Here is a 12,647-nt window from a genome sequence, read left to right as displayed (position 1 = left end):
TTTAAAAATATAATCATAATTACAACAGATTTTTGTATGAATATTGCTAGCAACAACAGATTTTGGACAAGGGATCCATTGAATGGGTTTAGGCTGCAATATAATGCAACATTATTCATCCACAATGTATGTTCTTAACCCCTTAGATGGATAACATGGGCCGCGAGGCTCACAGGGATATTGTTATCCACAGTACTCTATCAATGCTACATTTTTTCTTGTATTCCCCCAAAATGTTGTTTTTTACTTAAAATCACTGTAATTTAAGCCTAAAAACATTCTGCGCCATTGCAAAATGTGCAGAATTGCAAGAAATTAGCTTTAAAACTGCTAAATGCTCTCGCTGCCCCAGGCAGCATGGGTAGAATTGCAGGAAATTAGCTTTCAATTGTGTAGAATTGCCCGAGACTTGAGTCAAGCCATGCACTGCAGAGGTCATATTAAAACTGCTTGTATGCTATTTTTAGCACACACCTGGGTTAGGGCTTGGCAAGAAGAATATATGTTAAAAAAAAATGTTTGTTTTCAAAGTACATTTTTTTATCTTTTAAAGTTCCATTGAAACGCAGCATCTTGTTATTTCATTGTAATGTTGAGCACCCATCCAGGCTTTCATTGTGGGACCATTATTGTCGTTATTAAGGGTTTGTGTTGCTAACCTGCGGCGAAGGATAAGAGGAGGCCCATCTCTTGTTGTTTGTTGATCACAAGCATTAATTAAGACTAATCTCTTCCCCCGTCTCTGCGCGGCGACAGGAAGCATATTTGTGTCCATGGCAACCCGCTCGATCCAACCCGCTCTCCCAAATCGTGACACAGTGTAGAAGTACGGTTCCTCTAGTGTGTGTGTGTGTGTGTGTGTGTGTGTGTGTGTGTGTGTGTGTGTGTGTGTGTGTGTGTGTGTGTGTGTGTGTGTGTGTGTGTGTGTGTGTGTGTGTGTGTGTGTGTGTCTCCTCTACCCACCGACTCGTCCTCATTATTTGTAGAGGAATTATGGGACAAATGGAAATAGAAAAGTAGCATTCACTATGGGGCTGGTATTGCTAAAGCACAATGACATGACAATGTCTCGTACAGCCAGCCCACTTCACATGAGGAGCTGCTCCATTAGGACTGAGAGAACACTGGAGGTGTGTGGCGGATGAGTTGGAGAGCTGGTTGTCGAATTGTTGATGGTGACTATCGAAGGTATTACAGACAAACAGCCTCTGATTGTAGACTTTAGGCTTGTACAACTGCTAGCAGGGGGTTGAGGTCAAGCGTGCTTGGCACCATGACCAGAATCATATAGTTCTTGTCCCAAATGGCACCCAATTTCCTTTATAGTGCATTACACATTAAACAATAGTAGTGCAAAGTAGTGCACTATATAGGGAATAGGGTTCCATTGGGACACATGTATATGCTTGGTCCATGACCTACATTCACCATTCCTTTATGTTAAGATGCAGGCTATGAATAGCATGCATACAAAACATATTATCACAATCATTAGCCTTAGCTGCATTTGATTTCCACTGCTGTCCATTAGAATTGACCAGCCTCTAAAGATAAGCTGCTTTTCAGGTGTGAATCAAAAGGGGATGGAATTAAGCATGTGTGCTAGATGCTCTAAGCGGGGATAGGATTGCTGGTATCAATAAATTGACTGCCTGCTGTGAGAAACCAGTTAGAGATAACTTGTTTAGAGGGTGGGAATCCATAAGAGGTACCAAGTCCATCAATGTTGTTAGGCACTGACCCCTAGTGGTTAAGGTGAAGTACTGGCCTGAGTGCATGCATTGCTCCTCTCCTCTGTGCTCCTCTCCGTCTCCTCTTTTCTCTTCAGAGTAGGTGGTTATTCATCAATATATTAAACAATCGGCAACATTTTGTAATACACGGCAGAAGAAAGTGAATACAGAGAAATACACAGTAAATAATATTTATACTGAACAAAAATATAAATGCAACGTGCAGCAATTTCAAGTTACAGTTCATATAAGGAAATCAGTCTATTGAAATACATTCATTAGGCTCTAATCTATGGATTTCACATGGTTGGGAATACAGATATGCATCTGTTGGTTACAGATAAAAAAAAGGTAGAGGCTTCAATGGTTGTGTGATTCTTCTGGATATTGGAGGGAACTGGAACACGCTGTTGTCAAGTCGATCCAGAGAACTAGGACGTTTTCAGCTTCCAGGAATTGTGCACAGATACTTGCGACATGAGGCTGTGCGTTATCATGCTGAACATGAGGTGATGGTGGCAGATGAATGACACGATAATGGGGCTCAGGATCTTGTCAGGGGCGTAATTGATTTTAGAAGTGGGGGGACATATATATATTATTTTTTTCTTCTGTCAGATAAACACTCCAAACAACCAACCCGACTGCTCGGATGGTCCTAAGGCACAGCGTTTCCTAGTTTTGTATCACATTCCAATGATAAAACTGGGGAGGACAAAAATGGAATTTCAGGATGTAGGGGGTACATGTCCCCCCCCCCAGTGAAAGATGCACCCCTGGATCTCGTCATGGTATCTCTGTACATTCAAATAGCCATTGATGAAATGCAATTGTGTTTGTTTTTCATAGCTTATGCTTAACCATACCATAACCCCACTTCCACCATGGGGGACTCTGTTCACAATGTTGACATCAGCAAACTTTTTGCCCACACAATGCTATACACGTGGTCTGCGGTCGTGAGGCCGGTTGGACGTACTGCCAAATTCTCTAAAACGACATTGGAGGAGGCTTATGGTAAAGAAATTAACATTCAATTTTCTAGCAACATCTCTGGTGGACATTCCTGAGGTCAGCTTGCCAATTGCATGCTTCCTCAAAACTTGAGACATCTGTGGCATTGAGATGTGTGACAAAACTGCACATTTTAGAGTGGCCTTTTATTGTCCCCAGCACAAGGTGCACCTGTGTAAGGATCATGCTGTTTAATCAGCTTCTTGGTATACCACACCTGTCAGGTGGATGGATGATCTTGGCAAAGGAGAAATGCTCACTAACAGGGATGTTTTTATTTCACCTTTATTTAACCAGGTAGGCAAGTTGAGAACAAGTTCTCATTTACAATGTAAACGATGTACAATGTAAATAACATTTATGCACAAAACTTGAGAAATAAACTTTTTGTGTGTATGGAACATTTTGGGGATCTTTTATTTCAGCTCATGAAACATGGGACCAACACTTTACATGTTGCGTTTATATTTTTGTTCAGTGTATTTTCAAACACGTTGTCACACATGCTATTTCAACAAACTCTAATACAGGGGGATAGGCTAGATGACAATTTGATAGATTGTTTGGCATGTTGCAGGTTGATAGCCAATATGTTCTCCTACTGACTAGGCTCTCTGTTGTTGTTGTTAAGGATGACTACTAGTAAATACATTTTATACCAAGGATAGTGTCATGAAATTATCATTTTTAGGATGTATGTGTATCATACAGTATTGCATTATCAATACACACACAGTATACATGAAAGTTGTTCCATAATTACATGACTTCAATTGACAACAAATAGCTTGATTCAACAATAACCTGCTACATAATTTCTATTGACCGTGTAAAAAATACAGTGGTTTTTTTGGCACATTTTTCTGACCGTTGAACACAGTGAGACAGATCATCGAAATATGTTTTTCTCAAGTGTGTGATTCTCAGTTAACATTCTTACATTGATTTCACATATAATACTATTTTCACATATATCATAATTCCTAAAAGTACATGTCTAAAAATACATGGTACTTTGGCTGAACATAATTCCATGATGACTATTATAATTCTACAACAAGGAAATTGGCAATTTGCAGACAATACTCAGACAACAGTCACAGAACCACATTGTGCCTTTTGCAGCACTGACCAAACCACAGATCCAAGGGCATATAGCATATAGGCTAATTATCCTTTATAGATATTGTCTGGAACTAGGGACTCATTAAATGCTGTTGGAAATGTTACAGTATGGTTGGTCATGGCAGCGTGTCATCAAAGTGTCACTGAAGAGCAAAGACGTATGTCTGATCGATCATTGGCAGGGCAGTGGTAGCTAACTAGAGCACTGGTAGAGCATTGGCAGAATATTGATAGCTAGATAGGCTATGCTGCAGTCTGGCCCAGTCTGGTTGTGTAGTCCAACCAACCCAGGGCTCTGGCTTCACAGTCCAGTTCCACAATCCAATTTCTCCTCTGAGGATCAATAAAGTTCATTCATTCATTTATCCATCCAGTCATACATCTGCCTGTCTATCTACACATCCACCTATCCACCCAATCCACCCAATCCATCCAATCCATCCATCCATCCATCCATCCATCCATCCATCCATCCAATCATTCACATGATAGTGACCCTCTCTGGTGAGACGTGTGCTGCTGCGCCAACAGGGTCCTGGCGCAACTGGCTGCTCTCAGCTCCCCGTTTGATCCTGTGGAGCCGCCGTCCCACACAGGGGATCAGCAGGAACACCTTCCCCAGGATGACACACACGGGCAGGGCCAGGGCCACCACGAAGTTAGGGGGTAGGTAGAAACGGTAAGCCTCCTCCTCAAAGGCCCGCTTCCAGCCGAACAGTAGAGCATGGAACGTAGCGATAAGCAGAGCGATGTAGCCCAGCGTCGACTAGGGGAGAGGGAGAGAGAAACACATGCATCAACAATAAATTATATCACCGTTTTTACATCTACAGTAAGAACATGATTACAAAAAACATGTAGAAGACTACTCAGAAAACAAACAAATGTTTTACCCAGAGTTGACAGCTTGTTATTATTTCTTAGTCAGTATTATTAATCAGAGGCCTTTCCATAAGAATGTTCATCATCCTCGTCACCATCTTCATCATCATCCTCCTCACCATCAACAGTGTCTGTCTGAGTACCTGAATAAAGCTGAACTCCCTCCAGTTGAGGGCGCTGTTAACAGAAGGAATGGAGGTGACGGCCAGGAGAGAAAGGAGCCCGAGGCTCATGATACCAAAGGACAGGTACATCTCCACTCTCCACACCTCCTCCTCATTCCACGAGTTCTCCACGTTAGCATGGAGCTGCAGAGAGAACACAGACACACATACATTCAGTAAACACATACTGTATGAATACAAAAAGTCACAAACATAGTGTATTCACAAATAAACACTCACTTAACATGAAATAAACGCTCACAATCACACACACACACCTGAGTAAAAATGACAAAAAAAATTAAATATCATCCCCTCAAAAATGCCGCTGCCTGATTTATCTAAATGAGGAGACCTAGTTTTCGGTCTAAATTTGGCAGTGTTCATTCATTAACAAAAGCCTCTACAGTCCACTGGCTGTGTCAGTGTGTGTGTGTGTGTGTGTGTGTGCGCCTCACACAAGGTGAATAAAGCAAAACCGCATGCGGCATATCAAGCAATTTCAATACAACTGCAGGAGCACCTCAGAGGTCATATGGGTGTAACAGGCCTGAACTAGAGGACAGGCTGACAGGGTGAGGTGGCCTGGATTCACACACACACGCACCACACACACACACACACACACACACACACACACCACACATAAACACACAGCCAGAGGTGTGTTTGAGAAGCAAAACACACAGCGAGAGATGTGCTTGAGAGTGCAGCTGATGCTATGGCCTGGATCGACAGACACACACAGCTAGAAGGGTTTGTGTGTGCGTGAGAATGAAGGATGCTGGGTAGGGAGTTGCAGTAAGAGACAGATGAAGGTCAGAGGAGGACGTGAATGAATAAACTGAGATTAAACCGGTGAAGATGCAGATATGACACACTACGGTATGCCACACAGATCAGTAGATAAATGTTGCAGGTACATTTTGGATGTACAACCGTTACATACACTGCAGTATGTATGTTGTTCACAATACCCAATTGGAATGAGAACATAGCTTATAGTTTCACTTATATGAACAAGAAGGAACACCATCAGTAAAAGATGCATTGCAATTCGTTTGTGAAGAACAAGATGTGTACTATATGGTAACCAAAGGATCGACAGTATGTGCATGCTGTTTGTCCCTCTGTGGTCTTCCCAGTGCAGCTGGCTGGCTGTCGTAAGTGTTGTTTATGGCCATGCCTCAGGAGCCACAGCACAAATAGATGAGTCACTCTGAGGCCAAACATCCAATCACTTCAATGTGGGTCACTCTCAAGATTAGAATTATAGAGGAGAATAAAAGTGCATAACGGTTACAGTGTTGCTGCATTGCTGCTGATTCACGATTCCAAAGTGAACTTAATCTGATAAAACATCTACAGACCTCAATTACATAAACAACAGCATTTATGAAGGGTGTCTTTGACCTGACACAAACACTATTCTTCAGATATACTAAATGTTCTATCCATGTACTGTCCATATTGTCTATACATCCCATTACATATACAGTACAAGTCAAAAGTTTGGACACACCTACTCATTCAAGGGTTTTTCTTTATTTTTTACTCTTGGCATTCTCTCAACCAGCTTCATGTGGAATTATTTTCCAACAGTCTTGAAGGAGTTCCCACGTACAGTGCCTTGCAAAAGTATTCATCCACCTTGGTGTTTTCCTATTTTGTTGCATTGCAACCTGTAATTTAAATAGATTTTTATTTGGATGTCATGTAATGGACATACACAAAATAGTCCATATTGGTGAAGTGAAATTTAAAAAATAACTTGTTTACATTTTTGTTTTTTAAATATAAAAAACGGAAAAGTGGTGAGTGCATATATATTCACCCCCTTTGCTATGAAGCCCCTAAATAAGATCTGGTGCAACCAATTACCTGAAGAATGGGCAAAAATGTAATAGTTATGCACTCTAAAGTTTTCTGTTTTGTCTTATTTATTGTTAATTTCACAATAAAATATATTTTGCATCTTCAAAGTGGTAGGCATGTTGTGAAAATCAAATGATACAAACCCTTAAAAAATATATTTTAATTCCAGGTTGTAAGGCAACAAAATTGTAAAAATGGCAAAGGTCGTGAATACTTTCGCAAGCCACTAACTGCTGAGCAGTTGTTGGCTGCTTTTCCTTCACTCTGTGGTCCAACTCATCCCAAACCATCTTAATTGGGTTGAGGTCAGGTGATTGTGGAGGCCAGGTCTGCTGATGCAGCACTCCATCACTCTCCTTGGCCAAATAGCCCTTGCACAGCCTGGAGGTGTGTTGGGTCACTGTCCTCTTGAAAAACAAATGATAGTCCCACTAAGATGGTATGGCATATAATTGCAGAATGCTGTGGTAGCCATAATGTTTAAGTGTGCCTTGAATTCTAAATAAAATCACTGACAGTGTCACCAGCAAAGAATCCACACACCATCACACCTTATCCTCCATGGTTTACGGTGGGTGCAACACGAGGAGATAATCCGTTCACCTACTCTGCATCTCACAAAGACACGGCGGTTGGAACCAAAAATCTCAAATTTGGACCAAAGGACAGATTTCCATCAGTCTAATGTCCATTGCTCATGCTTCTTCCCATTCTTCTTATTTTCTTTATATGTTTCTTTGCACTCACCATAGGCTCTTACAGGGGGTGTTACTCTTAAGCATTTTTTGACTCCATGCTCTATGCTTATCCAGCAGTTCTGGTTCCTTTCTTGGCGTTTTCATCATAGCGCTTGATGGTTTATGCGACTGCACTTGAAGAAACTTTCAAAGTTCTTGACATTTTCCAGATTGACTGAGCTTCATGTCTTAAAGTAATGATGGACTGTCGTTTCTCTTTGCTTATTTGAGCTGTTCTTGCCTTAATATGGACTTGGTCTTTTACCAAATAGGGATATCTTCTGTATACAACCCATACCTTGTCAAAACACAACTGATTGGCTCAAACGCATTAAGAAGGAAAGAAATTCCACAAATTAACAAGGCACATCTGTTAATTAAAATGCATTTTGTTTAACACTTTTTTGTTTACTACATGATTCCATGTGTTATTTCATAGTTTTGATGTCTTCACTATTATTCTACAATGTAGAAAATAATAAAAATAAAGAAAAACCTTTGAATGAGTAGTTGTGTCCAAACTTTTGACTGGTACTGTATATACATACAGTATATATACTTATACTCCGGACTCAGACATTGCTCGTCCTAATATTTCTATATTTCTTAATTATATTATTTTACTTTTAGAGTGTATTGTTCGATATTACTGCACTGTTGTTGCTAGGAACACAAGCATTTCACTGCACCCGCAATACCATCTGCTAAATATGTGTATGTGACCAATAAAATTTGATTTGACACACACCCTCCCTCTCCTCCCTCCTTTTCTCTCTAACTCCCTCTCCTCCCTCCCTTCCTCTGTCCATCACCCACCTGTTGGTAGGCCATGTTGAGGAGCAGGTATCTCTCTGACCTCCTCATGGGTAGACAAAGGCTGTAGAGAACGTGGACACACCCCAGGAAGAAGCTCAGCAGCCCCAGCTGTTTCCTGCTCTGTAGCCAGCCCTCCAGCCAGTGAGGGAACCTCCTGTACTTAGTCCTATAGTACAGCTGGTGGACCGCGGCTAGCTGGCCCGCCAGGTAGACTAGAGCGAGTAGTGTTATGGCCACTGTGGGCAGAGTCCTATTCACCATCTCTATAGGGATCTTATAGAAGTCACTCTGCTTGTTCTTCACATACGGGTGGATGATGTCCCGGACAAAGGAATAGGCGAAGAAGAAGATGGAGAGAGCCACAGTGGCTAGCACGGGGCCTTTCCAGTCGGGGAAGAGGCGCAGGGGCATGTTCTCAATCTCTCTGGAGGAGGAGAGGGCTCCCATGTCCACTGGGGTGAAGTTGAGCTGCCTGGTCAGCTCCATGATCTGCTGTCTGCCCTCTACAGAGTTACTGCAGATGTACACCTTGAGGAATGGGTAATCAAGCAATAATATATCAAGGTAGTCAATCAGTCAGTCAATCAATCTAATATGTATGACATGGTCAATGTGCATTGCATGTATTGTGAATGTGATGTAATGTGTAGTGTACATTTTTTTCTAAACAACCTCGGGGAAGGCTTATCTTGTCTATCATAGTCATTTACATTTTAGTCATTTAGCAGACGCTCTTATCCAGAGCAACTTACAGTAGTGAATGCATACATTTCATTTCATACTTTTTTTTTTTTCTGTGCTGGCCCCCCGTGGGAATCGAACCCACAACCCTGGCGTTGCAAACACCATGCTCTACCAACTGAGCTACAGCAGATATAATTAGCAGATATAATTATGTAAAAGGAAAACATGGATGTGGTTGTTTCTATCCCTTGTGACTGACACAAACACAATGATTCCCTGGTTCATAATATCGTGCTTGTTTTTTCATTGTCCCAATTGTGTTAATTGAATTTACTGTGTGCGTGTGCGTGTGTGTGTGTGTGTGTGACCAGAATGGTTTTATTTGAAGAAGGATGGCAGCGTAAAATGTTCTTCTCAGCTGTAGAGTCTCACTATAATCCTTGCATAATATTTGGAGGAATTAGTCTCCTTCCCAGGCAAGCACAGACCAGACTGTTAATGCTTTAACCAGCTCAGTAGCCTGCCTTACACTCCTTCTAGTGAGGATATCATAGGAATAAAGACGAGGGTGCAGTGACTTTACCCTGAGATGCGATATGTCATAATCATGTTTGATCTGTCCCCCGCATATGACATCATCATGCCATAGGGGGAGGGTATGTATTGAGGAGAATGTCAGTGCACCTCTTTGAAAGGTCAGCCAATCAGATTGTGTCAACAACAATGGTTTGTAACAACTGACATTGAACAACTGAGAATGATGTAGAGAGAGGTAGCTGCTGTACAAAAGATCACAACAAACGAGTGTTAGGACAATGGATGCTTAGAGACTATCTGCAGCCATTTGGCTGATCCTGTTGCAGAGTCTGATGCTGCCATTTAATTTCTCTGTAGACGGATGTTAGCCTAACTTGGTTCCAGATCTGTTTGTGCGGTCTTGCCAGTTCGGCACCACAGCAGAAAGAGACCTGGAACCATGCTAGACAGACAGGTCAACATCTATACTGCCTTGGCTGCCAACACTGTTATTTCAGCAGATTCAGCTCTGGGTCCAACTTTAATAGACTGAGTGGTTTGTTACCTGCAACAAGTCTGTACCAGGGGAGACATTCTATTCATGTAAAAATACTAATTTAGTCATAAGTCGCTATGCGTGGTTTATGCAATACAATATTTATAAGTTAAAAATGAATGACTAACTGTGCAATGAGTTAAAGAGTGGGACAGTGTTTGAGCCTGAATTAATTCTGAATAAGTAAATCCTGAAATGAACCTTGTGTGTGTCCCAAATGGCACCCTTTTCCCTAAATAGTTCACTACTTTTGAGCAGAGCACTTTGGGACACAGTGAGCCATTTGGGACACAGACCTCTTCTTCCATCTTACCTGCCTGCTGGCATCTTTGGGTCCAGACTGCATAGCCCAGGCAGATATGACATTAAAGCCCTTCACAACTGTAGAGTCGGGGAGCAGGGAGGCCAGGTACTCAGCATTGGACTCAGGGTACTGGTTCACACGGCGGTTGTTGCTCACGTCCACCAGAACCTTAGAAGAAGAAGAATGGAAATGTGTCTTTTTGCTCACAACCCAATCCCCTGACACACACACACACACACACACACACACACACACACACACACACACACACACACACACACACACACACACACACACACACACACACACACACACACACACACACACACACACACACACACACACACACACACACACACACACCTTCCCTGCCAGCAGATGCTTGAGGTCCCAGAGAACAGAATAATGCTCCCTGCGGATAGCAAGGAAAACCACAGAAGCTTTACCCACAGCGTCTTCATGGTGGGTCACATCAACAACATGAGGGAAGAACTCAGCGGCCCGTTTGGGTTGGCGGCTCCCCACCACCACGTGGAAGCCACAGCGGAGCAGACGGATGGTCAGGCACTTGGAGAAGTCACCCGAACCCAGGATGGCTATGACAGGCTTGGGGAGGGGGCCGTGGGGAGGAGGGTCCCTAGGGCCATTCTTCCTCACCCCGTTGGGGAGGAACAGGGAGGGGGTGGTAGGGTGGGCTGTGTCGGTGTAAGCCGGGCTGCTGCAGCCACTGCCCAGCATGGAGATGGTGTCCATCCTCAGGCTCCAGACCTCTCCTGTCCTTTAGGAGGACGTCTCAGGTTCTAGGATGGTGGAATATGGTTAGTTAGTTATGTACAGCACTTGATTTTTGAGCATAGAGATAGATGGTGTCTGGCAATAACTTTACATTATACGAATAAAAATACACTGAACATTCACAGTGTAGTACATTGCCTCCAACTGTGTGAACTGCGGTTTGCTTGCTCTCTGACCAGAAGAGACTAAGTACCCTTGGTAACATCTATCCACCCAGCTGCCTGGTTCCCTAGGCTATCAAGAAGGAATTCCTCCCTTTTACTCTGCAGGATGCAGCAACAGCTTGTTAGGCCAAGCACAGTCACACTGGAGACATTCATTGCAGAGTGTTATTAGTTTGGGATGCTGATTGTTCCTTCTTTGGTGGTCTGGACGTTTTAATACTGGGAACACATTATGATGATGCAAAGCTTGGGGACCTTAATTGGTTATATTAAATTATCTAACTGCCTGCAAATTGTAGATTAAATCAAATTAGATAAGGGTGGAATATAATATATGTGGTTGATGCACTGTATGTGTAACCAGCCAAAAAATATATGTTGTCTAATTCATATTAAAATTATATTAAGCTACTACACTACCAACTACAACATATTAAATCAGTATGGTAGGCTATAGGTTGCTTTCAGGTTATAAAAAAAGATTTCTCAAAATATGTCACCAATGTAATCTTATCATATAGAGATCATACTATTTTAAATTATCTAACCTATGACATATTTTGAGAAATACAGTATAATCTACACATTCAACATTTTTGAACGGCACTAGCATGTCACAATATGTCCTTTGGTGACTTTGAAATATCTTCTCGTAAAATGTGCGATTTATTAACCTGTAGAACTATTACCACTAACAATTTACAATATGCTAAAAAAGAATTCACAGTAAACATTGTATTCCTAACGTTAGAAAAATAATCCCGCGAATCGAGGTTTAGACAATATGACTCATCTCATCCAGAATAGATTGCTGCTAGTGCAGAATAGCCAGGCTCCACATCGCAGAGGAATTATTTAGCTTCAGACTCCATTATACAATGCAATACATTATTACGCTTTACAAATACAGCCTACTATAGCTCACAGGTGTATGTACATAGATTGTAGGCTGCGTGTCAAGAGTGTGCAAATTCGTCCGTCAATCGCAAGGTTACAGCCATACCTTTCATGGAGCTGGTAAGGACACCACTGCACGAATAACACACATCCAGCCAGCTGCTCCGCCACAGGTCTGTCTGTCGGACTCCCCTCCCTCTCTCTCCTAGGTGGATCTGGCTGTGGCTGTGCTTCTGCTCAGCAGCGCTGTCATGCATACAGACACTGAGCGGATTCCTGTCTTGCAGGCAGAGCACGTACCAGCGACGAGCATCACACCACGCACAAAGGGGAGGTAGCGCCACGCAGGTAGATCTGTAACTGCCGTTTACACTATGTCCTCAAA

The 12,647-nt window shown here is 42.3% G+C and overlaps 1 protein-coding gene across 2 annotated transcripts; it reads right to left on the bottom strand.

Annotated features, from left to right (window-relative positions):
• Positions 1-3,016: 3,016 nt before the first annotated feature.
• On the bottom strand, positions 3,017-12,630 carry LOC106578525 (metalloreductase STEAP2). 2 transcript variants are annotated; one of them, XM_014157426.2, is made up of 6 exons: positions 12,369-12,630; positions 10,770-11,206; positions 10,416-10,574; positions 8,347-8,874; positions 4,898-5,062; positions 3,017-4,638 (listed from the first exon to the last, which is right to left on the bottom strand). In XM_014157426.2, the coding sequence occupies exons 2-6, from the start codon at positions 11,157-11,159 to the stop codon at positions 4,354-4,356; spliced, it is 1,527 nt and encodes a 508-aa protein (XP_014012901.1). In that variant the 5' UTR covers positions 11,160-11,206; positions 12,369-12,630; the 3' UTR covers positions 3,017-4,353. The 2 variants fall into 2 exon arrangements, with proteins under 2 accessions (XP_014012901.1, XP_014012902.1); XM_014157427.2 differs by having other exon boundaries at positions 10,857-11,206.
• Positions 12,631-12,647: the final 17 nt, after the last annotated feature.

This window comes from Salmo salar, chromosome ssa19 (genome assembly GCF_905237065.1).
Source record: "Salmo salar chromosome ssa19, Ssal_v3.1, whole genome shotgun sequence".
Lineage (NCBI taxonomy): Eukaryota > Metazoa > Chordata > Actinopteri > Salmoniformes > Salmonidae > Salmo > Salmo salar.
The sequence above is the reverse complement of the archived record's forward strand: the minus strand, read 5'-3'. Positions and strand labels throughout refer to the sequence as shown.